This window comes from Lithobates pipiens, unplaced genomic scaffold (genome assembly GCF_037356315.1).
Source record: "Lithobates pipiens isolate NorthernLeopardFrog02 unplaced genomic scaffold, aLitPip1_a1.2 Scaffold_19, whole genome shotgun sequence".
In the NCBI taxonomy this organism is placed as follows: domain Eukaryota; kingdom Metazoa; phylum Chordata; class Amphibia; order Anura; family Ranidae; genus Lithobates; species Lithobates pipiens.
The window spans coordinates 56,596,684-56,623,458 of NW_027507764.1; the positions used below are offsets into that span (position 1 = coordinate 56,596,684).

General features: G+C 43.0%; 1 protein-coding gene across 1 annotated transcript in view; it reads right to left on the bottom strand.

Moving 5' to 3' along the window:
* CASD1 (CAS1 domain sialic acid O acetyltransferase 1) overlaps nt 1-21,691 on the bottom strand; it is a 39,580-nt gene extending 17,889 nt beyond the window's left edge. Inside the window, exons 1-8 of the mRNA XM_077490772.1 lie at nt 21,559-21,691; nt 19,904-20,329; nt 16,488-16,577; nt 14,220-14,339; nt 10,941-11,097; nt 9,572-9,651; nt 7,308-7,409; nt 5,558-5,698 (exon numbers count right to left, since the gene is read on the bottom strand). Of these exons, the coding sequence (XP_077346898.1) occupies nt 5,558-5,698; nt 7,308-7,409; nt 9,572-9,651; nt 10,941-11,097; nt 14,220-14,339; nt 16,488-16,577; nt 19,904-20,323 (1,110 nt within the window). The 5' untranslated portion in view covers nt 20,324-20,329; nt 21,559-21,691. The remainder of the gene's footprint in view (nt 1-5,557; nt 5,699-7,307; nt 7,410-9,571; nt 9,652-10,940; nt 11,098-14,219; nt 14,340-16,487; nt 16,578-19,903; nt 20,330-21,558) is intronic.
* Between the last annotated feature and the right edge of the window lie 5,084 nt (nt 21,692-26,775).

The following is a 26,775-nucleotide window of genomic DNA, read 5'->3' on the forward strand; positions in this document are numbered from 1 at the left end:
AGAAAATGACTAATTTAAACTTGTAAAAAAAAACTTCCAGAAAAGGCCTGGTCAGCAAGTGGTTAAAAATTATGTAAAAATGTGTATATATATATATATATATATATATATATATATATATATATATATATATATATATATATATATATATATATATATATATATATATATATATATATATATATATATATATATATAAATAAAACAGAGACCCTAGAGAATAAAATGGTGATAGTTGTAATATTTTTGTCACACTATATTTACACTGTGGTTTTTCAAAGGCTATGTTTTTGGGGGAAAAAATACACTTTAATAATGAATATAAAAAATAAAACACAATAGTAACCCTAACTTTTTTGTCTATTGTGAAAGATGATGTTCTGTCAAGTAAATAGATACCCAACAGGTCATGCTTTAAAATTGCACACACTCGTGGAATTGCACCAAACTTCGGTACTTAAAAATCTAAATAGGCGACAATTAAATTTTTTTTTTTACAGGTTACCAGTTTAGAGTTACAGAGGAGGTCTAATGGTAGAATTATTGCTCTCGCTCTGACGATCACGGCGATACCTCACATGTGAGGTTTGAACACCGTTTACATAAGCGAGCGCGACTTACATATGCATTCACTTCTGAGGGAAGGGGAATTTTAAAGATTATATATATATATATATATTTTTTTTTGTATTATACTTTTTATTTTTACACTGTCCCTTTATTTATTTTTTATCATCACTTTCTTTTATTCCTATTACAAGGAATGCAAACATTAATAAATAAAAGTAATAAAGGAATGCAAACATTAATAAATAAAGTAATAAAAATAAAGTAATAAAAAAAATAAGCATGACAGGTCCTCTTTATTAAGAGATCAGGGATCAAAAAGACCCCAGAGCTCTCATTTACCTTTAAAAGCAAAAGAAACAAAAAAAAAAAAAACATTTTTGACACAATGAATTTTTTGAAAAAATAATAATTTCTTTATGCAGAACAGGAAGTGACATCGGAGGTCGCTCTGGTCCTCCAAGGGCATAGAGCCAAGTGTGGGGGCCACCTCTAGAAGTGATCCCGCAGTGAATGCACCACTGGGATTGCTTTTATCAGACGCCAAATCACCCACAGAAAAGAATGATACCAGGGTTATGGCAGCTAGCTGTTGCCATAACAATGGTATTTTCCGTCAAAGTAACATACTGTTGGTGGTCGGCAAGTGATGAGATGGCCAATTTGACAGCACTGCTGGCTGCTTCATGCCAGAGGTCACCAGAAGAAGAAGTCATCTTTGAATGGGGGCACTTTTTTCCAGTGACGAGAGCGAATTTGCCCGCACTTTCCTCTGACTTCCCATTTGGTCTCTGGGACAGGAAGTGAAGTAATATAGCCAGACACAAGGGATTTTTAACCCTTTTCTACGCCTACACCCAACCCATCCCCAATCCTGTCCTGGGAAAATTACATTTCTATCTCAACAACTGTAAAAAGACAAGGGGACAACTAATATATATATATATGATGATTTTCCATCTGTTCAGGAAGGGCTTCTTTACAGTAAGAGCAGGCTTTAATAAACAGTAGGTAGTAATAGGAAAAAACATAATAGAATTAGAGTAATTCCACTTTTTTTGAGAAAAAAAAAACATTTCCCTCTGGGTGATCTATGTACATTGCAAGGATTTTAACAAACTCATGAAGAAATAGCTGTTTGTCTGTGTCCATGTGAATTTTTTTTTTCTTATTTATTTTACCTTTTATTTTTACATGAAAAAACAAAAAAAAAGTGTCACTTTTATTCCTAGCACAAGGAATGTAAACATCCCATGTAAAAGAAAAAAAAGCACGAGAGGACCTCTTAAAATATGAGATCTGGGATCAAGTGAATGTGAATGGGAGTGACTTTATAATTGTCAATCAGCTGTGTACCTGCAGGGCTCTAATGAGGAAAGTGGTAGGGTCTGCATCCCTTTAGATGCGATTTCCCTTTGGAAGTATCTCACTAAAAATGAAATTTTTTGCTGCAGGGCATGTCCAAAATCTGACTTGTATCTTATATGTTTGGTATGCCATTTGTGTATAGAACAGCTCCAGGTTGCCATATTGCATTTTAGAAAATGACAGTGCTGCAGATTGAAAAAGAAAGGTCATTTTTAATATTGATCAATTACAATATGCCTTGTGTAGGAATTGGATACACTACATTATTTTGTATTTGCTTCCCCCCCCCATGAAAGTGGAGTTACCCTATTAACCACTTCCTGCCTGTAGGATGTCATTTGACATCCTGGATTTGAAGTGGAAATATCTGGATGATGGTTGCAGCTACAGGCATCATCCAAATATCGGTTTTCAGATTTCCTCTCTTGTAAAAGCCATCCTAGCAGCCAATTACATGCTGAATTGCTTTTACAGGTAGTTGGAAGGGACATTACCCATCGCCCAATGGCGTCTCTCTGAGCTCTCCTGTGTGATCGGGAAGCCGGAGATTCGATCCGGCGGTGGGTTGCCATAGAGCTGGCCATAGACTTGATTGATTTCCGGCCATCTCTAAGATCCTGGGAGGCCAAAAGCAACGTCATGATATCACTTCCAGCTTCGGCAGATGTAAACACTGCCAGTTTTTTTTCCCCTGGAAAGCAGAGATCGTTTTTTTTTTTCTTCTTCATCTCATGCCTTCCAGGGTAGCAAAGATTTCTGAGTTCTTATTAACCCCAGATCTCTCCATAAAGAGGACCTGTCCTGCCTTATTTCATAGTTTCATAGTTAGTAAGGTTGAATAAAGACACCAATCCATCCAGTTCAACCTGAGTGAGTGTCTACAATTGTCCCTATCCCTGTACATTGCACACTCACATTGGTCCCTACCCTCAAGGAGCCCACAATCCAAGGTCCCCATTCATATACTAGGGCCAATTTTGGACAGAAGCCAATTAACCTACCTGCATGTCTTTGGTTTCTATTACAAGGGATGTTTACATTTCTTGTTATAGGTATAAAAGTGATCAAAACAAAAAAATTAAAAAGAGTGTAAAAAAATAAAAATAACAAAATATTATATTTTTTAAAGGGCCCCTGTCCCCTTGTGCTTGCATGCAGAAGCAAACGCATATGTAGGTCGTGCCCGCATACGTAAATGGCATTCGCACCACACATGTGAGGTATTGCTGCGAATGTTAGAGAGAGAGAGCAATAATTCTAGCACTAGACCTCCTCTGTAACTCCAAACTGGTAACCTGTAAAAATGTTTAAAGCGTCGCCCATGGTTGTCCTCCACCCATTTTGCAGGAGACAGGACACCACAGGGCTCTCACCCTGCACAGTGTGATCCCAGATGGGGTGCTGGTGAGGCCCAGTAGGTGCTACTCAAGTTAAGCCTGAAGATTAGGTATGTAAATGGGAATGGAGGTCATGGTTAAGAATACTAGACTCCTAGTTCCGTGTTGTTTTCTGAGTAAACATTTGTGAGTCTGATGACTGTGTCTTATGTCTTCATCGCGTAATGAGCGATAACTGTACTGTATTGTTTCCTCTGTCTTGTAAACTCAATAAAAACGTTGAAAGAAAGTGTCACCCATGGAGATTTTTAAGTCTTGTGGTTTGGCACCACTACACGAGTGTGCTCGGTTTTAAGATGCAATATGTTAGGCATATATTTACTTGGCATAACATCATCTTTTATATGTTTGTTTCATCTTCTTCCAGACCAGTTGTAAGAAGTTCTATTAACTGTGACACTACTAGGTGCAACATGACTTATTAAATCACCTACCGATCACCCCATAGCAGATATACTGCTAAAGGGCAGCTGTTCCACACACACACACACCCACACCCACACACACACACACACACACACACACACACACACACACGCACACGCAAAATTCTGCACTTCCGCCTAAGGGGGCCCCAATGCACCGCTTCTGTTCTGATTACTCACAGCGGAAGCCGATCTGCAGGTGCCAGGCACTGGATGACCGCCAGCACCCGCTGATTGTCAAGCAGAGACAAGGGACGGAGCTCTGCCTATGTAAACGTAGCAGACTGCTGTTTCCGACAAGGGGGAAGGGATGGATTCTGTGTCCCTGCAAAGCAAGGAATAAAATCCATCACTTCCCTTAGTAAAGGCGGCACACAGTTTACACAAACACATAGGCTAGGCACACATTTAACCCTTTGATGACCCTGAATGTTAAACTCCTTCCCAGCCAGTGTCATTAGTACAGCGACCGTTCAGATTTTTAGCACTGATCACTGTATTAGTGTCACAAAATGGCAAAAGTGTTCGTGTCCTAATGTCTGTCGCAATATCACAGTCCCGCTATAAAGCGCCGATCGACATTACTATTAACGTATTTTCCGGCATATAAGACGATCTTTTACACTAAAAGAAAACAGCCAAAAAGCAGGGGTCGTCTTATACGCCGGGTATAAAGCAAAGCCGCCTTGTATGCAAGCCGCCCGCTGCATAACATCCCTCTGGATGCTTGCTGAATGTGCGGTAATACTGTATACATACAACATACACCGCTGAGACAATCCTGACAAGCGATGCATTCTATTAGTGAATACAAAGCCTGCTCGGATTGGAGTAACCCCCTCTGCCAATCCGAGCAGGCTACATACGGTAGCCTGCTCTGATTGGCTTTGAGAGTCAGAGGCGCGGGCTGATGATGTTACAGCCCCTGCCAATCCGAGCAGGCTTTGTTTTCATTAATAGAATACGTCGCTCGCCGTGATTGGCTAAGAGCGGTATACTGTATGTATACTGTGAGACAGTGTTAACTGTTACACGAAGCTACTGAACATACGGCATTACAACACATCCAGCAGGCTGACAGACTGGTCGGAAGGGGGTCATCTTATACGGCAAGTATAGCACAAATCCAACATTTAAAATGTATGATTAGGGGGTCGTCTTATATGCCCAGCCGCCTTATACGCCGGCAAATACGGTATATATAAAAAATAAATGGCTGCGGATTCCTACCCAGCAACCATCTTTGTTTTCCTTTGTTTACTCCTATAATCGGTACGGTTTTGTTTGGTTGCCCACCTGCTATAGCATATGTGCATTTTGAGATGGTTTCCCTCATTTCTGTATACTTGTACTGCAAGTCTCAAGTTAAAAGCAATAAAATCTTTGACAAGGAAAATAAACAATTTATATATATATTTGCACAAACCAATCAATAAAGGCTTTATTGGGACTTTTTTTAACCAAAAATATGAAGCAGAATACATATTGGCCTAAATTTATGAAGAAATTCGATTTTTGATTTTTTATTAGATATGTATTATAGCAGAAATTAAAAAGATTTTTTTTTTTAATTTTCTTTTCAAAATTGTCAGTCTTTGTTTATAGCGCAAAAAATTAAAACTGCAGAGGTGATCAAATACCACCAAAAGCTCTATTTGTGGGAAGAAAAGAACATCAATTTTATTGGGGTACACTGTCGCACGACTGCGCAATTGTCAGTTAAAGCAGTGCCGTATCACAAAAAAATGGCCTGGCCATGAAGGGGGTAAATCTTTCGGAGGTCAAATGGTTAATACTTACCAGAAAGGAGACCACGGACATGAAGAGCAAGATGTTGGACACTCTGGTGGAGAAGAGAGGCTCCCCCTTTCCTTCATGGAGGACTTGCTGCTTTTGTAAAGCCAGGTAGGTGAAGGCGAATAGCATGCCATAAAACACAGCCTGGAAATTAAAATAAGTGGTAATAAGTAATGTCACTACTTATACTAGCTATACCATCCTTCAGAGCCCTGTGCCATGACTGATGTCACCCGGCTCAAGCCAGTAACCCAGCCAGAGTCCACGGACCCAGAAGGAAGATGGGTGAAGATGGATGCAACCTCCAGCAGTGACAACGCATCGGTGGAGGGCTTTGTTTGCAGGTAAGTTTAAAAAAAATGTGCTAGTATGCTATGCATACTAGCATATTATGTATTTACTTTGCAGGTCAGAAAAAAAAACCCCAAAAAAAACACCTGTTAATGTCACAGCATACAAAGACATTTTAGACAATGGGGGGCTCTTCCAGCCTTGTAATAAGTGTGGTGAAGGCTCTTTTCTGTTCTGGCATGACTGTGCCTTTGTGTAGCCAGCTCCATAAAGACGTCCCATCATGCCTCTGCCTCTGGGTGTCATGCTTGTGGCTATCAGAGTCTTGCTATGCCTCATGGGACTTGTAGTTCTGCAACAGCTGGAGGTCCGCGAATTGCATATCCCTGGGCTAGATCATTCTTACTCAAACCTTTTTAACATGGAGGAACCCTTGAAAACAACTTTCCAGGTTCGGTGAACTCCTGCTAATACTTGCTATACCTACAATTCATTGTATATTAGTTGGATGGCCACTGGGGAAAATGCTTTTTACATTTGTGATCATGGGGAAGAATTCCCTCACTTACAAATCGTGAAAAAGATCATTGGTGTCAGTAGTTACTCATCTAAGATGGAGAAGCTGCTCATTGCTCAAGGAAACCCTAGCAACGCGTAGAAGAACCCTAGAGTTTCATGAAAACCTGGTTGAGAAAGGCTGCTCTAGATCATATCATAGAATTATTTTTCACTCTGTGATGTCATTTCCAGGCTTGTAAAAGGTTTGCAGGGATAGCTGAAGGGAGATCAATTCCTATAAATCTAGGCACTCCCCCAGAATTACATCTCACAAGAGCCCATTTCTCTCAAACAGCATGTGGGAAAGCTAGAATTGAATCTGCTTACTGCCAGACTATAAATTGTAGAAAAGTAAGGCTAAACTCCAGAAATTCAGCAATTTTGTAAAAACTACAGGCATACCATGAGTTGAGTCTAGGCGTCTGCCATCTCCTTGATTTATTTAAATCTGACAGGTGTATTGTGCTGCAGGAAGATAACTTCAGGAACTCAGACACGTCTCACCGTTGGCCTCAGTTCTTTCCAAGATAAGAGTTGCTGGAACTGCTATGCTCACCCCTCCCCCTGCCCATTCACAGAAGCCATAGTATTATGTGAACTAATTCACAAAATACACAGGCTTCTGTGAAGAGGCAGCAGAGTGGAGGGGGCAGGCATAGCTGCTTGGTGTTCTTCTCTCCTCTCTCACAGTCTTGAGTGTCCTGTGTATCGTCTGGGAGTGCAATAAACCTGTCACATACAAGTAATAGATATAAGTCCCGAAGGTGACAAGCACCTAATTGGACTTAATGCATAGTGTGCCTCTACTTTTTGTAAAGTTGCAGAGTTCCTGGAATTCAGTTTTAAAAACAGATGAAAGAAACATTAACAAAATTGATATGTAAGAAAATGAGGATAGACTTACATATCGATCTAATGACCATCTAAACCACCATTCGTAGACTCTACCGTTCAGCTCAAACAGTTTGGAAACAGGCCAGATGGAGAATATATTCTCGAAAGAACCCTGAAAAACACAAAAAACACAAATTATTTTATGATTTCTGATGAGAAACTCAGCACATTATTTATCTTTAGTTATTGATTTTTTGCTTGTTTTTTTACAGTTTTAAACAGATTTTGGAAGTTGTGATGCTTGCTAAATGTAGTCATTGAATACCATCAACAGATATATTATTACATGCATTAACCACTTGCCGACCGCCTAACTGTAAATATACCTAATGAAATTGTCTGCAAATAGCAGGGTTATGGCAGCAGCTAGCTACCATAACCCCAGTATCTTTATTTATAGCAGGCGGCCGGCTTTTACGATAAAAGTGGTCCCGGCGGCGAATGCGCCACAGGATCACTTTCACAAGCGGCGGGAGAGGTGCCCCCCTCCTGCGGCTTCCCGGTTTACCAGAGCTATCGGTAAACCTGGAAGTGATCTGGTCCAATCTGTGGCTAGACAGGAAGCCGAGTGAGGGTGAGATCATCCCCCCCCCCCCCCCCCAATCGGCTCTATGCCCTTGGAGGACCGGAGCGAGGTCTGAAGTCTCTTGGGCTTAAAGGGAGTTTTTTTTATTCTTAAAGTCATAATGACATTTTTTTTGCTGTTAAAGATAAATGAGAGGTCTGGGGTCTCAAAACAAGACATAGATGAGTGAGTTTGGGGTGGAGGAACTTGACTGGCCTGCACAGAGTCCTGACCTCAACCCAATAGAACACCTTTGGGATGAATCAGAGTGGAGACTGCTAGCCAGACCTTCTTGTTCCACATCAGTGCCTGACCTCACCAATGCGCTTCTGGAAGAATGGTCAAACATTCCCATAGACACACTCCTAAACCTTGTGGACAGCCTTCCCAGAAGAGTTGAAGCTGTTATAGTTGCAAAGGGTGGGTCAACTCAATACTGAACCCTACGGATTAAGACAATACTTTTGGTAATATGGTGTACGTTACAGTGAGTAAGTGTTGTCAACCTAGGCCAGCAGGTGTGTTACTGGTAGGATCACAGGGTAAAAAAAAAAAAAAAAAAGCGTGAAGAAGAAAAACAAAATGCAGCCACCATGTATGGTAACCCGCAATATATTACAGCTTTATTCTTGTGTTTACATACACTTTAAAAATTTCTTCCTTTAAAAAATGCTCTCCTCTCCTAGCTGTACACTTGGACAGAGGGTTTAACCACTTGCTTACTGGTCATTTAAACCCCCTCCTATCCAGACCAATTTTCAGCTTTCAGCGCTGACGCACTTTGAGTGACAATTGCGCGGTCATACAACACTGTACCTATATGACATTTTTTATAATTTTTCCCCCCTAAATAGAGCTTTCTTTTGGTGGTATTTGATCACCTGTGCGATTTATATTTTATGTTAAAAAAATGTAAATAGACACATAAAAAAAAAAAAAAAAAGTATTTTGTTATAAAAAAAAAAAAAAAAAAAAAAACGGGTAATTTTTGTCCGTCATTTATGTACGCTGATGAGGCGGCACTGATGGGCACCAATAGGTGGCAGTGATGGGCACTGATCAGTTACACTGATAGGTGGCACTGATTGGCACCACTGGTGGGCATTGATAGGTGGCACTTGTGGGCACTGTTAGATGGTATAATTGCCTCTTCCTTTTCGGGACCGATGTCCCTTTAGGATGAGGCGGTGGTCGGCCTTTTTTTTTCTCCTCCGCTGTCAGTGCGAGAAGAAAAAATGATCACCAAGCTTTTGTTTTGATCATGTGATCAGCTGTTCACAGGGGAGGTCATCATATGACGGCCTCCCAGGAATTCAGATCCGCACTGTGGCCGTCATTCGGCCATAGCGTGGATGTCAAGTGGTTAAAGAGAACCACCCAGGAATGAGCATTTGTAAGAATGTTAATCTCCAGTTTGCATGTAAAGGCAGGCGTCCCAATACTTTTGGTAAATAGTGTATCAATGGGGGAGCAGTATTGTCACCCTAGAACAAGAAGTGTTATTTGAGATAACACTATAAGAGAGCACTGGATTTCTGACAGGATCAATAAGTATCTTTGGTGCACTCATTGAACAGATACAATAAAAGAAAATCCATTGAAGGCACCTGGCATGATCCTATACATTACATGTTAGAGAAGTGGGGGAGGGGGGTTTAGTGATACACTGAGGGTTCAGGTCCTCTTTTGACGTCAGCAGGTCCCCATACCTGAGAGCATGATAGAAGATATATACATAGCAGCAAGAATCCGAGCTTTAACATGAGGCCGACATGCCACATGTAGTTTGCTGCAAAGAAAAAAAAAAACAACAACATTTAATAGGCACGAATATTACCTAGTTTAAAAAAGAAATAAATATATATATATATATATATATACACACACATTACTTAATTCAAAACTGATATTTTTGTAATAAGGAATATGTGAATCATAGATTTTTTACCTCCTTCAAGCAGTGATTTTGCAGCCAAGTTTCCCCCTCCCAACAGTGGCTCAACAGCTCAGCTCCCCCCTCCTGGCAGTGACTTAGTGGCTCAGCTCCACCTCCCAGCAGTGACTCAGCACCTCAGCTCCCTCATCCTGGCAAAGATGCAACAGCTCAGTACCTCTCCCTGGCAAAAACTCAGCAGATCAGCTCCCCCTCCCGGCTGTCACTCAGCAGCTCGGCTCCCCCCTCCGGGCAGTGACTTGGCAGCTCAGCTCCCCTCTGCTGGTACCAATGCCACAGCTCAGCTCACTATGCTCTCACTTTCCAGCAATGACCCAGCAGCTCAGGTCACCCCCTTCTGGCAAAGACTCAACAAGTCAGCTCCCTCCTCCTGGCAGTTACTCAGCAGCTCAGCTCCCCCTCTCGGCATTCACTCAGTGGCTCAGCTCCCCCCCTCCCGGCAGTGACTCAGCTCCCCCCTCCTGGTAAAGACTTGGAAGCTCAGCTCCCCCTCCTAGCAGTGACTAGGCAGCTCAGCTCCCCTCTGCTGGTACCAAAGCCACAGCTCAGCTCACCCTGCTCTCCCTTTCCAGCAATGACCCAGCAGTTCAGCTCACTCCTCCCAGCAAAGAATTAGACCAGCCATTCTCAACCAGGGTTTCGTGGAGCCCTGGGGTTCCTCCAGAGGTTACTAGGGGTTCCTTGAGCTGTGGTTGATGAACCACCTATTTGATGATGTCTACAGAGTTCAAGGTTCAGCATCACTTAGCAAAGTCAGCAGCAAGACACCAAATATCTTTTTAGCTGTCTTTAAGGGTGGCATTCTGAACAGCACTTTATGGGGGACATTCTTCCTATTGGCCACCAGTATAAGGAGCATTGTTCCTATTGACCCCCAATACATTGGTTTTAGGAAGGGTTCCTCGAGACCTGGAAATTATTTTTGGGGTTCCTCTAAGGTTAAATGGTTGAGAAAGGCTGACTTAGACATTTATCTCCCCGCTCCCAGCATTGACTCCACAGCTCAGCTCACCCTGCTCTCCCCTTCCTAGCAGGGGCTCAGCAGCTCAGCTCCCTACAAGCACTAACTTGACTCTAATAGACATGATGTAGATTTTATAATAATGATCAGATTAAAATATTACCATTTGCCTTCTTCTGAGTGATCTGTGGCCACAGTGCCATAGACCCATAAATCACCATGAACCAGAAGGTGACCAGAGGAACAAAATAGTAGAACTGATACGGCCGATCCATCACTATACAGAGGACCACCACCAGGAAGTTGAGGCGGAACAGGACCTGGGAGGAGACAAATTGGAACAACCATCACTGCAAGCATTGGACTCAGAGGAGGAAAAAGAGCCATCACCCCGAACCTTCTGTGCCCGGGAAGATTTATATAAAACATGTTCTATAGAACATAGTGGATTGAAATATACTTTATTTACTCTTTGCCTGAAGTGGGGGATTTATCACTTCCCATCCAGGTCAATTCTGACACTTCTCCTACATGTAAAACCATACGGTACTTTTTTTTTTTTTTTTTAAATAGAAAATGACTTGGAACCCCCACCAAATATATATATATATATATATACCCCCACCAAATTATATATATATATATATATATATATATATATACACACACACACACACACACACACAATATATATATGTATGTGTGTGTACATACATACACATATACATACATACATATATATATATATATATATATATATATATATATATATATATATATATATATATATATATATATATATATATATATATATATATATATATATATATATATATATATATATACCAATATATCCACCACCTCTGGCTCAGTCCCTCTGCTCACAACTATCACTTGCAATCACAGAAGATCCAGACCCTCCCACTGGATGATCTCCCTGCAAGTGAGAGAGGCAGAGCCACCTACATTGGGCAGGGAGGTATTAGAGCCGGCTGGGTGTTTCAGCCTAATACAGCAACACAGCAAGATATGTGGAAGATGGTGGGGGGGTTGTTGCATGCAGAAGTTGGAGCTGAAGAGGGGTGAGATGTGGATGGGGGGATGCAGAGGTAAGCAACCGTGGAAGAAGACTGAACTCTGCACATAGCACACCCCCCACCTCTACATGTAGCGCACCTCTGAACTCTGCACTCTGCGTGTAAAACTTCCCCCCTGACCTCTGCAATCTGTACATAATGCATCCCTGATATTAATTTCCCCTTTAGGACCCTTCCACTGTTAGTCGTAAAATTTAACCACACCCATTATTTGATGCAGTTTGGAGGGTGTGTGTGTGTGTGTGTGTGTGTGTGTGTGTGTGTGTGTGTTTGGGGGGGGGGGGGTTGGGTTTGGGTATCATGGTTGAGTTCCTGCACCTATTTTCTGAGAAAAAAAAAGCCCAATATATATTAGCAGAGACCCTACAGAATAAAATGATGGGTGTTGCAATTTTTTATGTCACATGGTATTTGCGCACCTTTTTTTTCCAAACGCAATTTTTGGGGAAAAAATACACTTTCTATTAATGAATTGTATTGCACGCAAACACAATATCATACCTAATTTTTTCTGTAAAAGATGTTACGCCAAGTACACAAATTGCATCCGCCCGTGGAATGGTGGCAAACTATGGTACTTAAAAGTTCTCCTTATGCCGCGTACACACGAGCGGACTGTATGGCGTACTTAGTCCGTTGAAACACATTTCAGCGGACAATCCGCTCGTGTGTGGGCTTCAGCGGACTTTTTCAGCGTGCAGTCCGGCGTACTAAGTATTTCGGATTTTTCGAAATTCTGTCCGTCGTACTTTGGTTTCAGCGGACAATCCGCTCGTGAGTAGGCTAGTTCGACGGACTAAGAATGGCGCATGCCCAGAAAGGATTTACACGGCGGAAGGGTGCATTGCTGTGTATTGGACTTCCTATTTCTAGTCCCGTCGTACGTGCTGTACACGTCATCGCGCAAGCTTTCGACGGACTGTTTGTGCATCCGTGTGTGGTCAAGTCCGTTCAGTCGAAAGTACGACGGACTGTCCGTCGGATTGTATGACGAACTAAGTACGCCATACAGTCCGCTCGTGTGTACGCGGCATTAGGCGACCAGTTTAGAGATACACAGGAGGTCTTGCTCACACTCTCACAACACCTCACATGTGTGGTGCAGTCACCGTTTACATAAGTGTGCGGGAGTAATGCATCTGCATTTGTGCACAAGCATTGGGGGGGTGGGGGGCGCTTTACTTTTATTTATTTTTTATTATTTATTTTATCCTAAAAACTTTTATTTTACATTGTCTTTATTTTTTATTACTTTTTTTTTTTATATTAACTTTATTGCTACTACAAAGAATAACCATTACTTGTGACTAAGGCTACAACTAACGATTATTTTCATAATCGATTAGTTGGCCTATTATTATTTCGAATAATCAGTTAATAACCTAAAAAAAAAAAGATATACGTAATTTTGCTGCAATTTGCATTTTTAAATATTTTTTTGGCCAATTTGTTGTTGGGCAGATTAAAAAACACAAATTGCCACAAAAACGCATTATTACATGCTTTTCTGCAGCTTCTCCATTGAAGTATATTGAACCAAAAAAACAAAATAGCACCGTTTTGCATTAAAAAAAAAAGTCCTTGTCTTTTTCCAAATACGCAGCAGCTGAAAAAATCATGGATGTGAACGTGTCCCATAGGAAACCATGTAGATCAACTGTAGTGTGTTTCTACAAAAAAAGCACCAAAAAACACAGAAGTGTGACCCAGGCCTGAGATGTTTAGTAACATAATGGGGTTAAAAAACTAAAATTAGTGCAAAAAGAGCAAATAATCGCTACTGTAAGGGGTTCATTTTTTACTATGGGACAGTGAATGTAATATTTACAGGAGCGATTTGCTCTTTTTGTACTATAATGGGCTAATTTTAGTTTTTTGTTAACCCCATTATGTTAGTGGCCGATTATTCGATTATGAAAATAGTAATCGATTCATTTCATAATCGATTAATCGACAACTAATCGATTAGTTGTTTCAGCCCTACTTGTGACAGCATGGGCCATGACAGATCCTATTGATGAAGAGATCTGGGGGTTTATTAGACCCCAAATCTCTCCTCTGGCCTCCAATGCAGCCAATCAAACACAGATCTGTCTGATCGGTTGCTTCCCTTCCGCCATCCACAGAAGTGATCAAGTGGCTGTTCAGCTTCAGGGAATCGTCGGCTGAAAATGTTCCTACCGGGATGATGTCTGCAGGTTCAGGCATCATCCCAGTATAACCACTGTAGGCTAAGGACATCCATGGACGTCCTACGGTCGGTAAGTGGTTAAAGACCTGAGGCATAGAGAATTCGAATGCTCTTTATTTTAAACTCAGAGTTCTTCTTTAATCTGGTCACATACCTGAGCAACCCGATAGAGTCCATAGTCCCCCTTCAGCCAGAAGTAGGAGAAGTGCCCATAGCCCGTCTGAAACAAATAAGCAGCGACCAGGACCCGGACGTGCATGTACACTGGTAAAAACTGGGAGGAAAGAAGGTACAGGAACACATTATGTAGATGTAGAGGACAAATAATGACAAAATCAGAACATCATTTATCAGGATTAACCACCCGCCGACCACTTCCTGCAGCCTTACTGCAACAGGGCGGCCACAAAAATATATGCGATTTGTATCTCTGGGTAGGGGGCGTGCACCCATCGCCCGGCAGTGCTGTAATTTCCTACAGCACATGCCGATCAGCAGGTCCCGGCCAAAGATTTATGTCTGGAACTTGCTGATCAGCTGAGTGAATGACAGAAGAGTGCTCTGTGTTAGTAAACAACCCAGAGCTCTCTACAGACAGCAGTGATGTGCTATTTTTTTTTTTTCTCTGCAAAGCAAGGTGTAAAAATCTCCACATTGCTTAGTAAAATCAGCACACAGAACAGACATTACACATAGTTAGGCCCACATTTAACCCCTTGATCACCCTAGATGTTAACCCCTTTCCAGCCAGTGTCGATGTATATCATTAGCACTGATCACTGTATCAGTGTCTATGGAGATGTCAGTTAATCAGTTCACACCCAGCGTCAGAGTCAGATTGCCTACAGCAATAGTAGTATTAAAAAGTATATATATATATATTATATATATATATATATATATACACACATACATACATATATACATACATACATACACACACACATAATTGTTTGTAGGCGCTATAACTTTCACACAAACCAATCAATATACACTTATTAGGATTTTCTATTTATTTTTTTTAACCAAAGACATGTAGCAGAATACATTTTGGCTAAAATTTATGAAGAACTTAGATTTTTTTTTTTTTTATGTTATTGGATATGTTTTACAGCAGAAAGTAAAAAATAAATATATATATTTTTTTTTAAATGTATGTTTTTTTTTTTCATTTATATAATAAAAAATAAAAAACCCAGTGGTAAACAAACATCACAAAAAGAAAGCTCTATTTGTGGGAAACAAATGATATAAATTTAGTTTAGGTACAGCGTTGCATTACCGCGTAATTACCGGTTAAAGTAGTGCAGTGCTGAATAGAAAAAAAAATGGCCTGGTCATGAGGGGGGTAAAATCTTGTGGTTAAAGTTTGATCTTCTTATATTCTGCCTACCCTGACTCCTCCCCACCCTTACTACTGAATCCATTCTCATTACACATCTTTTTTTTTTAGATCCAGTGAAATGATCTGCATCTCTTTGGTTCTCTATGAAATGCAGGCAAATCATGGATGGTAGGAGGGGCCGGCAGGGTGCTGTAGATGGCTTCCTAAAACATCACAGTGCCCTGCCCTTAGTACTCCTCTGAAGAGCCCTCACCCCCTGATGCAAGCAGTGGGCTGGCTTTTGGGAGGAGTTATGCAAATATGGAAATGTATTGATGGGTGGATGTCAGTCTGGAGGAATGGGTGTGCTAAGGCAAGCTGTATTTGCATGCAGACCATCCTAAGTAACACCCACATATGATGCCGAGCCTCCATAAATCTGCTAGTACATCCTACTCCCACCTCCTTCCCAGACTGACAATGATATTGTCTTCTGTGCCCCCTGTGCTCCTTCATCCAGAGTGGGGGCACTCTAATACAGGAGGTGTGTTACTGGCCGGATCACCAGGTGAAAACAAAAAGCCTTTAAAAAGCAAACTAATGCAGCCACATCTATTGATTAGTAAGCTGCAATAGATATCATTTTTTTTTTTTTTTTGCTTTAAAGCAGAACTCCAGGAAAAAAAATAAAGAAAAATTCCCCCATGAAGTGGGTCTGTGCCTGCACACAGCATGGGCTGTTCATTTTTATCTAGGGGAGAGGAGAGCCGAGATATACTCAGCCGATCCTTCCAGTGCAAGACCGGTCCCTGCTGCTCCTGCAAAGCCTGCAGTCTAGCAGTCATGTGTGGTGGCCCATTCCTGAGGTCATCAAGCCCATAGACCTGCCCTGAGAGTCGGGACAACAGGAACGGTCCATCGCTGGATGTAGGGGATTGCCATTTTCAGGAGGATCATATGAGTATAAACTCTGCTCTTACTTCTAGCAGTTCACCCATGCAGTGCAGGCACAGCACCACATTTTTTCCCTCTCAGTTCTGCTTTAAATTGCTGGTGGCCCCTAGTGTTCCTGATGAAGTCACACCTGACCATACTTACAGAGCTGGCTCCGGAGATGTGGTAGATGAGGATCACAAGCTGCATCCAACCCTTCCATTCATCGGTTTGCTCTCTGTTCAGGAGCTTCGTCTGCAACGAGACAACAGTCATAGTGATAGTAACAGCTCAAAAAACACATCACGGAGATTAAAATAGCACTCCGGCTCAAGTTCTGAATACGCTAGACCTGGGTTAAGTCCGCTGTCGTGTTCAGATTCAGTGACAGGGTTGCTAGAAAGCAACTAGGTATACAGTCAGGGGTGCAGTGTCTGGGTGGCAGAGGCGAGTGCATTGCTTCTGGGTGGCAGAAAAGTGCAGAATCAGGATTGTTGGGGTGAAGTGTCAGGGTTGCTAGGAAGAAGGTAGATTCACAGTTGGAGGTGCAGTACTGGGGGGCAGAACGGTGCAGTGTCTGGGGTCTTAGGAAGCAGGCAGGTTCACAGTCGGGGTGCAGTGTCAGGTGTGCTGGGGGGAGAGCAGTGTTAGTGGTGATGGGTAGCAGAAAGGTGCAGAATCTGGACTGTCGGGTGCAGTGTCTGGGTTGCTAGGAAGGTTCACAGTCGGGATGCAGTGTCCCGGTTGCTAGGAAGCAGGAAGGTTCACAATCAGGGTGTTGTGACAGAGGTGCTTGGGGGCAGAATCTGGATTGCTGGGGTGCAGTGTCATGGTTGCTAGGAAGCAGGGAGGTTCACAGTCAGAGGTGCAGTGCTGAGTACTGGGGGGCAGAACGGTGCAGTGTCCGGGGTGTTATGGTGCTAGGAAGCAGGGAGTTTCACAGTCGGGGTGCAGGGTCAGGGGTGCTGGGTGGCAAAAAGGTGAAGAATCTGGATTGTTGGGCTGCAATGTCAGAGTTGCTAAGAAGCAGGGAGGTTCACCGTCGGGGTGCAGTGTTAGTGGTGCTGGGTGGAAGAAAGGTGCAGAATCTGGACTGTTGGGGTCCAATGTACGGGTTGCTAGGAAGCATGGAGGTTTACAATCAGAGGTGTAGTGCTATGAAAAATGGGGGGCAGAAAGGTGCAGCGTCTTGGGTGTTGAGGTACATTGTCAGGGGTGCTGTGTGGCAGAAAAATGCAATATTGGGGTGCGGTGTGCCCCAATTCTTCATAGGCAGAAAGAAGCGGATACTGTGTTGCTGCTAGTGACAGAACGCATCATATATGTTTTTTTACTCTGCCCATAGTTCCACTTTAAGGTATGGTCAGTATACATAAACCCAATCACCACACACATTACACAGGCATGCTCCACTGTTTTCACCATCAGGAAACCTACCCTAAGAAATGTCACGCAGCCATCGCTGGAGTACACAAAGTGGCTGTGAAGAGACTGCAGCAGCACTGTTGTGCAACAAAGGATTATTGCATCTCCGTGCTGCTGAATAATGGCAATTAATCTTCATACATGGTACTTTAGCACGCTAAAATGTTGTGTATTCAGAATTTACATTTACTAAATAGATTATAAAAGTAAATGATTTGCTAGATAGCTGTTCCCTGAAATCTAAGAACTCGGCTTGCTATTAGAACACAAAAGAAGAGCTGGGAGGTGTGCTGCGGCGACGTGCGCGGTCTGATCTTGATTGGCGAATATCTTCAATAAAGGAGCTAAACTACTGACGTCAGCGACTCCCCAGTGACTATAAATCTGCGTAAAGTTCCTGTTAAAATGTAACTTCAACTAAATCAGACTTCTCTGTTCTGGGACAAATGTGATAACACTCCCTGCACAACTTTAACCTCTTCACGCCGAGCGCACCCAATAATGCAGCCTCTCAGCCACATATTTGTGTGCAATAGCGCAGACAGAGCTGTGTGGAGAATGTGCTCTCCCAGCACAGTTACCGGTAAGCTAGTGGAAAGCTCCCATTCATGGCCATGGCTTGTGATCAGGAGCTTTCCGATCATGTGACCATTGTGACAGTCAATTATGCTATGAACCCGCCTGCCAGCATTCTAAAGCCCTCAGTTGATGGCTCTAAAGGGTTAAAAACTACCCCCCCCCCCCCCCACCTCAATTCTGACCATATCCAGCATGGTCTCATCATTCATTTCCAGAGATCTGTGAATGAAAACACAACAAGTCCAATCTGTCATTATAGCAGAGGGATTGTTGTCCTCAATGGATCTATGACATCACACTTGTAGTCCACTGATAATTCCTCCAGCTCTGTGGCTGAAGGTTCGTACTGCAACGTAGTGCTGGGAACCGGCCAGGTAGAAGAAAAGGCATTGTGCCTCGTCACGTAGAAGGACTGTGCTAGAATAGCTGCCCAACACACTCCTACAGCACCTGGTGTGACTCTACCTTTAACCACTTTCCCGTCCGACCGCAATGTACTGTGGGAGAGCGGCCGCTGTAGGCAAAGCAACATACCCATACGTGTTGCAGCCTACCTCCAGGTTTAGGGTGCACACATACCCCAGATGACGTCTAATCAGACGAAATGTGTCGGTCGACCTCTGACAACATTACTGTGCCTCATCATGCCCTTTTATGAGCTTTGTATGCACTTCCTAAACGTGAGTGTTCCATTGTTACGCTTTTTAAATAAATGTAATTTTTAAACAATATCACATTGTGTGGAACCTTTCTTTGATTTTTGGTTTCAACATGCGAGAAAAGGATATCCTCTGGCATTTCCTCCTTCAATTTGAGCCTCATGTGCCTGTACGTTGTGGATTTGGTGTTGATCAACATTATTTAAGGATCTGACCAGGATTCCTGATGGTCTTCCATACAGCCTGTTTGACTTAAGAGGTATAAGCCCCTTTAAGTCCACTACTTCCGGTAAGCCTTCATACAATTGGTGGCGGTTTCTTCCATAGAGGTTTCTCTCTTCACACTGATGTCATTTTCCTTATCGATGTTTTTGAGATGTCCATCTCCTGATATTATTTACTGATACCAGGACTTTCTTGAATCTAAATATTCAAATATTCGGTGGACAATATTTTGTATTATAAATATTTAAATTTTTTTCACTTGGTGGATTATATTAAAATTTATTGTGTGGTACAACTGATCACAATATATATTGTTAGCTTTGTATATTGGTAGTTTTTTCAATATATTCAATGAGGACCCGAAACAGCGAATGGAGCAGCTGGGCTCAACCTCGTCGCTGGAACGACCGGGTTCTGGTACAAAAAAGGAGGGCTCGGGGGGGGGGGGGGGGGGTGGGGTTGTTGTTCACCTGCAGCACAGAAGGTTTTTCACCTTAATGCATTAAGGTGAAAAACCTCAAGACTTTACAACTTCTTTAACTGGTATAAACGAAACGATCAATGGGGATTAAACCCTCTTATGTCAGATATAACAATAGTAGGCTCTGCCCTTTGGAGGGGCTCCAGTTTGCGCAGGGAACCCTCTCCCCAGTCACATCCCCCCATGTTCTGACAGCATTAGCACACAAATACCTCTTTTGTACTTTCGTTGTAGAAGACTCCAAGCACGAGGATATAGATGATAGGGATGAAGAAGGAAGAGTGGGTATAAAACTTGTTCTCCTTCATGTACAGGTTTGCTCGGTCACAGAAATAGAAGTAACCCATGATCAGGCCCAGTTTGCAGACGGAGAAGAGGGCGACTTCCAGTGTGGAGGCGACTGGGGTGGCGGTGGCTGGCTTCTTCTCCTCCCCGCTCTCTATGTCTGTACACATCCTGCTCTTCCGGTGCTTGCTCCGCTGGATCACAGTGATCGCCACGTAAGCCGCAATAGACAGCGTGAAGAAACAAACCGCCAACTTCTGGATGATGGTGAGGGGAGGTGTGGGCTGGCAGCAGGAGCCATCGATGGGCTTGATTATTCTGTTGCAGAAGGCGTTCATGAGGACCATGGCATCCTGGAACAAAGAATCATAACATAAGTAATTATAAAACCTATTGTAATAAATATGCACTGTGATAACATGAGTGGCCCCTGGAAAACAAAGTCCGATATATCCAAACCTAAAGACTTATGTCCCGTACACACGAGCGGATATTCCGTCGGAAAAAACTTGGATGTTTTTTCGGACAGAATTCCGCTGAAGCTTGGCTTGCATACACACGGTCCAACAACAGTTCTCTGAACTTTCGACCGTCAAGAACGTGGTGATGTACAACACTACGACGAGCTGAGAAAATGAAGTTCAATGCTTCCGAGCATGCGTCAAATTGTTTCCGAGCATGCACAGGAATTTTGCACGTCAGAATTTGTACAGACGATCAGAATTTCCGATCGGAACTTTTTCCGGCCGAAAAATTGAGAACATGCTCTCAATCTTTTGCTGGCCGAAATTCCGCCAGCAAAAGTCCGATGGAGCGTACACACAATTGCATTTTCCGACCAGAAGCTCTCAGACTTTTGCTGGGGGAATTTCCGATCATGTGTACGGGGCATTACAATACCGTGAAATGAAGAAGCACCAGTGAATAACTACTTAAAGTGATTGTAAGGTTTTTTTTTTTTTAAATAACAAAGATATACTTACCCTTCACTGTGCAGCTTGTTTTGCACAAAGTGGCCCCGAACTTCATCTTCTGGGGTCCCCCGGCGGCTCTCGCGTCTCCTCCCCACATCAGATAACCACCTAGGAGAAGCACTCTTCCGAGCAAGAGCCAAGAACCCCCGGGCAGAGAGATGTAGCGCGTCCCTGCTGGGTCAAGTTCCAGGGCTCGGGTAAGTAAAACAGGGGGGTCACTGCCAGCTGCTTTTTCCCCTTAATGCATAGGATGCATTAAGGTGAAAAACGACAAAGCTTTACAACCCCTTTAAGGACCACCTGCTCTCAATGTACTGTAGACAGGCGGCCCGTACTGGTATGCCTCTGCCTGTTTCCAGGTTTAGGGTGTGCACATGCGTGCCCTCCCATCGACTTAGTGGTACACAGCTGCAGTATGTCAGCAGGTTCCAGCCGATGATTCAAGGCTATGTGCCACTTTGTGTTGGTCTATCACATAAAGTCCCAATAAAATACATTTACGTTTTTGATTGTAACATGACACAATGTGGAAAATTTCAAGGGGTATGAATACTTTTTCAAGGCACTGTAGATGACCATCCTTGTGCTGTGTATGGTCCGGTACTCACTATATCTCTGCTGATCTCGGGGACATGCAATCCATCCAACGATTGCTCTATACTCTCCTCCGAGATCAGTCGGGAGACACTGAAGATTTTGATTTTTGATCTTGATCTTCTATTGGTACCATTTAATATTGCAGCTGCAGCTTCATTATAGGCATCAATTCTCACATTGGTAATGATTTTACGACTTTCACCTAGTAACTGTTCATAAACTGGATCTGGAAAAAAACAAATAAAGAATACATTATGGCATGGAGTTGCAAAAGAATGTCAACAATATATCAACTATTTAAAGTGGTTGGAAACCTCTAAAATGAAAAGTGAGCAAAGCCTCAAGCCAAAGCACCAAGTGTGATAACCCTATGCTATCTCCTCTGAATGAGTTACTTCTGACATTTTATGCCAAGGGATCAAGGGAGAGGGGGGAGGGGAGTTCTTCCAGCACACAGCCTGCGTTGGACAGCCTCAGCTGTGCACGTTTCCCTATTCCCTCCACTCAGGTCTCAGATTACACTCAGCTCCCTGCTCTATGCTGTGCAGTGTGTGACCTCAGTTCCCTGCCCTTGTCTGTTGAATCTGAGATATAGCCTTTAACATGTGTGTTTTAGGGTAAACATTTAGGCTGTGTATATAGCAGCCTGTCTGACAAAAGACAGTCTAACTTCTGACTTCTGTCATACGGCATGCTGTAAAACCTGCAGACGATCGGCATCTGATCAGCGCTGGTAGCCAATGACTGCGACCACTGACCAGAGGGCGTTCCTCTGTCAGAACACAATAGCTCAGCAGGGAGATCGCTGTACTAAGTATGCAGTAAGTTAGAACAGCAAGCTCCTTCATTTTTTAAGCCCGCTGGGTTGAGTGAAAATAACGAGAAAAAAAAAAAAATTAAAAACTCAGGCTCAAGTACAGTCGCTCATGACGGTACACACGTCACAGCAACTCAAAGAGCACATTGCTTTTGGCAGGCAGTGTTGCCACTGAACACGGCTAATATAGTTCTATGGGGTTGCACCACAACCATGTGCAATGCACACAATGCTGGTTTGGTAGTATGCAAATCTTAATGTGATGGGCTTTCAGGAGGCGCTAAAGCCCTGGATCAAACACCAGGTTTTACTGCTTCCCAGCCATATGAATGAGCCCTAGACTGGAAATAAGCGAAGGGGAACACCTACATAGTCACGTGAGTGACGGCTTTGAGAGTCTGCTGATATCTCATCCAAGATGGAATGGTTGTTGGTGAAATGAATGTTCTGGCAGCAGACTCTTTAACCTCTTGCTTACTGGGCACTTAAACCCTCCTCCTGCCCAGACCAATTTTCAGCTTTCAGCGCGGTCACACTTTGAATGACAATTGTGCGGTCATACAACACTATACCCAAATACATTTTTTATCACTTATTTCATACAAATGGAGCTTTCTTTTGGTGGTATTTAATCACCATTTTGGTGAGATGGGTTTTTATTTTTTGCTAAACAAACAAAAAAAAAACAAAAAAAACACAACATGTTTCATTGTTTGTTATAGAATTTTGCAAACGCATCATTTTTCTCCTTTATTGATATTCGCTGATGAGGCTGCACTGATGGGCACAGATAAGACGGCATTGATGAGTGGCACTGATAGATGTCATTGATGGGCAGCAATGGCAATGACACACACTGATTAGTGATTTATAGGCCGCACTGTGGGCACTGGTAAGTTGCGCTGGTGACACCTCCACCTCCAATGTCCCTCTCGCTGCCGCCAGTGATCGTCTTTTTTTTCCCCCCTCCTCACGCTATTAGCGTGAGGAGGAAAAATAGCCGATTACCGGCTCTGTTTACATCACATGATCAGCTGTCATTGGCTGACAGCTGATCACGTGGTAAGGGGGACGGGATTGACCCCTTACTCCGATCTGTGATCAGACGAGTCTATGAGACACTTGCTGATCACAGAGTGCGCCGTGCACGCCCTGCAGGGGGCGCACGAGAGGACATCCAGGGACGCCCTCCCGGCAAATTAAGTCTGCGCTGTAGCCGTCTTTCGGCTATAGCACGGACGACAAGTGGTTAAACAAAGATCACACAGACAACACAGTCCCATAGCTAATTGTACAGAGATGACATAAGCGCTACCGTACCTTGTAAGACCCAATAAACATCGCCACTGTCTGTCAGTTTTCCTAGGACAGGTTCTATATCCGTCAGGTTCACCTTGTACTGGGCAAGAGACTCCGCGCTGCCATTATTGATTTTTATGGACCACTGAAATATGAACACAGACACATTAGGACTTAGGCAAAAGTATAGTCAATCCTGACACCACCTGTGACCCGTCCCAGAAGGCTGTGGGCAAAGTGGGGGGAGCAACTGCCAGAACAATTCTGACACTTCTCTCATACATAAAAATCTGTGGGTTTTTTTTGCTAGAAAATTAATCAGAACCCCAAACATTTATTTATTTATATATATATATATATATATATATATATATATATATATTTTTTTTTTTAGCAGAAACCCTAGAAAATAAAACAGCGGTCATTGCAATTTTTGTCACATCATATTTGTGCAACAATTTTTCAAACGCAATTTTTTGGGCAAAAATACACTTGAATTTGAAAGTAAACCAAACAAAAACAATAAAAAACAAACAAACAAAAAAAAAAAAAAACACAATACAGAACCCAATTTCTTTGTAAAATATAAAAGATGATGTTACACCGATGTAACAGAAACCCAACATGTCATGCTTTAAAATTGTGCACACTCGTGAAATGGCGCCAAACTATGGTACTTAAAAATCTCCATAGGCAGCCCTTTAACCACTTGCTTACTGGGCACTTAAACCCCCCTCAGTCCCAGACCAATTTTCAGCTTTCAGCGCTGATGCACTTTGAATGAAAATTGCGCGGGCATACAACACTGTACCCAAATGAAATTTTTATCATTTTTTTCCCACAAATAGAGCTTTCTTTTGGTGGTATTTAGTTACAGCTCGGAGTTTTATTTTTTGCTAAACAAACAAAAAAAAATGCAAAAAAAAAAAAAAAATCATGTTTTAATAGTTTGTTATAAAATTTTGCAAACAGGTAATTTTTCTCCTTCATTGAAGTGCGCTGATAAGGCGGCACTGATAGGCTGCATTGGTGGGCACTGATGGGCTGCATTGGTGGGCACTGATAGGCTGCATTGGTGGGCACTGATGGGCTGCACTGGTGGGCACTGATAGGCATAGTTAAGGCGGCACTAATAGGCACAGATAAGGCGGCACCGATGGGCACAGATAAGGCGGCACTGATGGGCACAGATGGGCACAGATAAGATGGCACGGATGGGTGGCACGGATAAGTGGCACGGATGGGCACTGATAGGTACCACAGATAGATGGGACTGATGGGCACTGATAGGTGGCTCTGATAGGTGGCTCTGATAGGTGGCACTGATAGGTGGCACTGATGGGCGGCACTGCTGGGCACTGATGGGCGGCACTGGGGTGCAGCACCTTTGAGGCAGATTGGGTGGCACTGTGGGTGGCACTGTGGGCACTATGGGCACAGACGGGGGGCACTTACTTTTACTTTTATTTATCCTTCAGGATGGCACTGCGGGAGGCAGGTGGGCACTGGCAGGTGGCATGTGGTGCCTTGCATTGCTGGCCGTGATCGGGACTGATGTCCCGATCACGGCCGCCGGTGATCGGCTTTTTTTTTTTCTCCTCGCGCTGTCAGCGCGAGGAGGAATAATAGCCGATTACCGGCTCCGTTCTATCACATGATCAGCTGTCATTGGCTGACAGCTGATCACGTGATAAGGGGTCGGGATCGACCCCTTGCACGGATCGGTGATCAGGCGAGTCCCATAGACTCGCCGATCACAGAGCGCGCCGCGCGCGCCCCTCAGGGGGCGCGCAGGCCGCTCGTAACCGGGACGACGTCAATAGACGTAGTCCCGGAAATCTAGGTCCGCGCTAATGCCGTCATTCGGCAATAGCGCGGTACCCAAGTGGTTAAAAAAAATTTACAGGTCACCAGTTTAGAGGAGGTCCAGGGCTGGAACTATTGGTCTCACTCGGACGTTTGTGGCGATACCTCACATGTGATGTGTGGTTTGAACACCATTTACATATGTGGCCATGACCTATGTATGCATTCACCACTGCGGGAGAGTATGGAAGGACACGTTAAAAAAATATATATATTTATTTTTTTTGCTATTGATTGCTTTTGAATTCCTTTTTGTCCCTTTAAAAAAAAAAAAAAAAAAAAATGTGGTCACTTTTATTCCTTTCACAAGAAATGTAAACATCCCTTGTGAAATAAGCAGCGACAGGTTCTCTTTATGGAGAGATCTGGGGTCAACAACAAGACTTCACATCTCTCCTCTACAATGTAAAGTGTTAAATAATAATAAAAAAAATTATATTATATTATATATACACACAGATAGATCTAATGCTTTAGACCCCTTTCACACTGAGGCCACAGCCACGTTAGCAGTAAATCACCGCCAAAGAAGGTGTTAAAAACTCCCTTGTTGTGGCGCTTCCAAATTGCTTTTCAGGTGCTTCGGAAGTGCTGCCCATTCATTCCAATGGGTAGGACGTTTTTGCTGTGCTAAATACAGTGCCCCCAAACCGCCCTAAAGATGCTGATTGCAGGACTTTTGTTTTTTTGGTGGTTCCCAGGCTTACCTGGATGATCGGTAGCCCCGGGAACCAATCCGGCGATTGTGGCAACTGGTCACAGAGATGAGCCTCCATCCCTTCCGCCCCTTCTAAAAGTGATCCTGCGGCTATCCAGCCGCTCTGATCACTTTTATGTTTGAGAATCACCGGCAAAAAAAAACGAAAAAAAAAAAAAAAAAAACACAATACCGGGGTTATAAGATATTGCTGCGCCCATAACCCTGATATTCCACTTCAAACTGAGGATGCCTTGACTATGGCCCGATAAGGAAGTGTTAAGTGTCAGCAGCTGAAGACATTACAATCCATTACAATCTAAGCTTCAATGGACCTTGATGACCGGATCCGCCTGGCCACCGCTCAGGAAGACAGATGAAAGCCAGGCTCCTCCCATCTATTTATAATAAACCCGGATATCCTTTAATGAAATGCCAGGCTTAATAACAGGTTATGGTTTTGCTTCAGCAGTTTGGATAATTGAGCTATTAAAGACGGCTTACCGTGGCAGCTCCAGCTACGATCAGATGCGGCTTTGCTGAACTCTG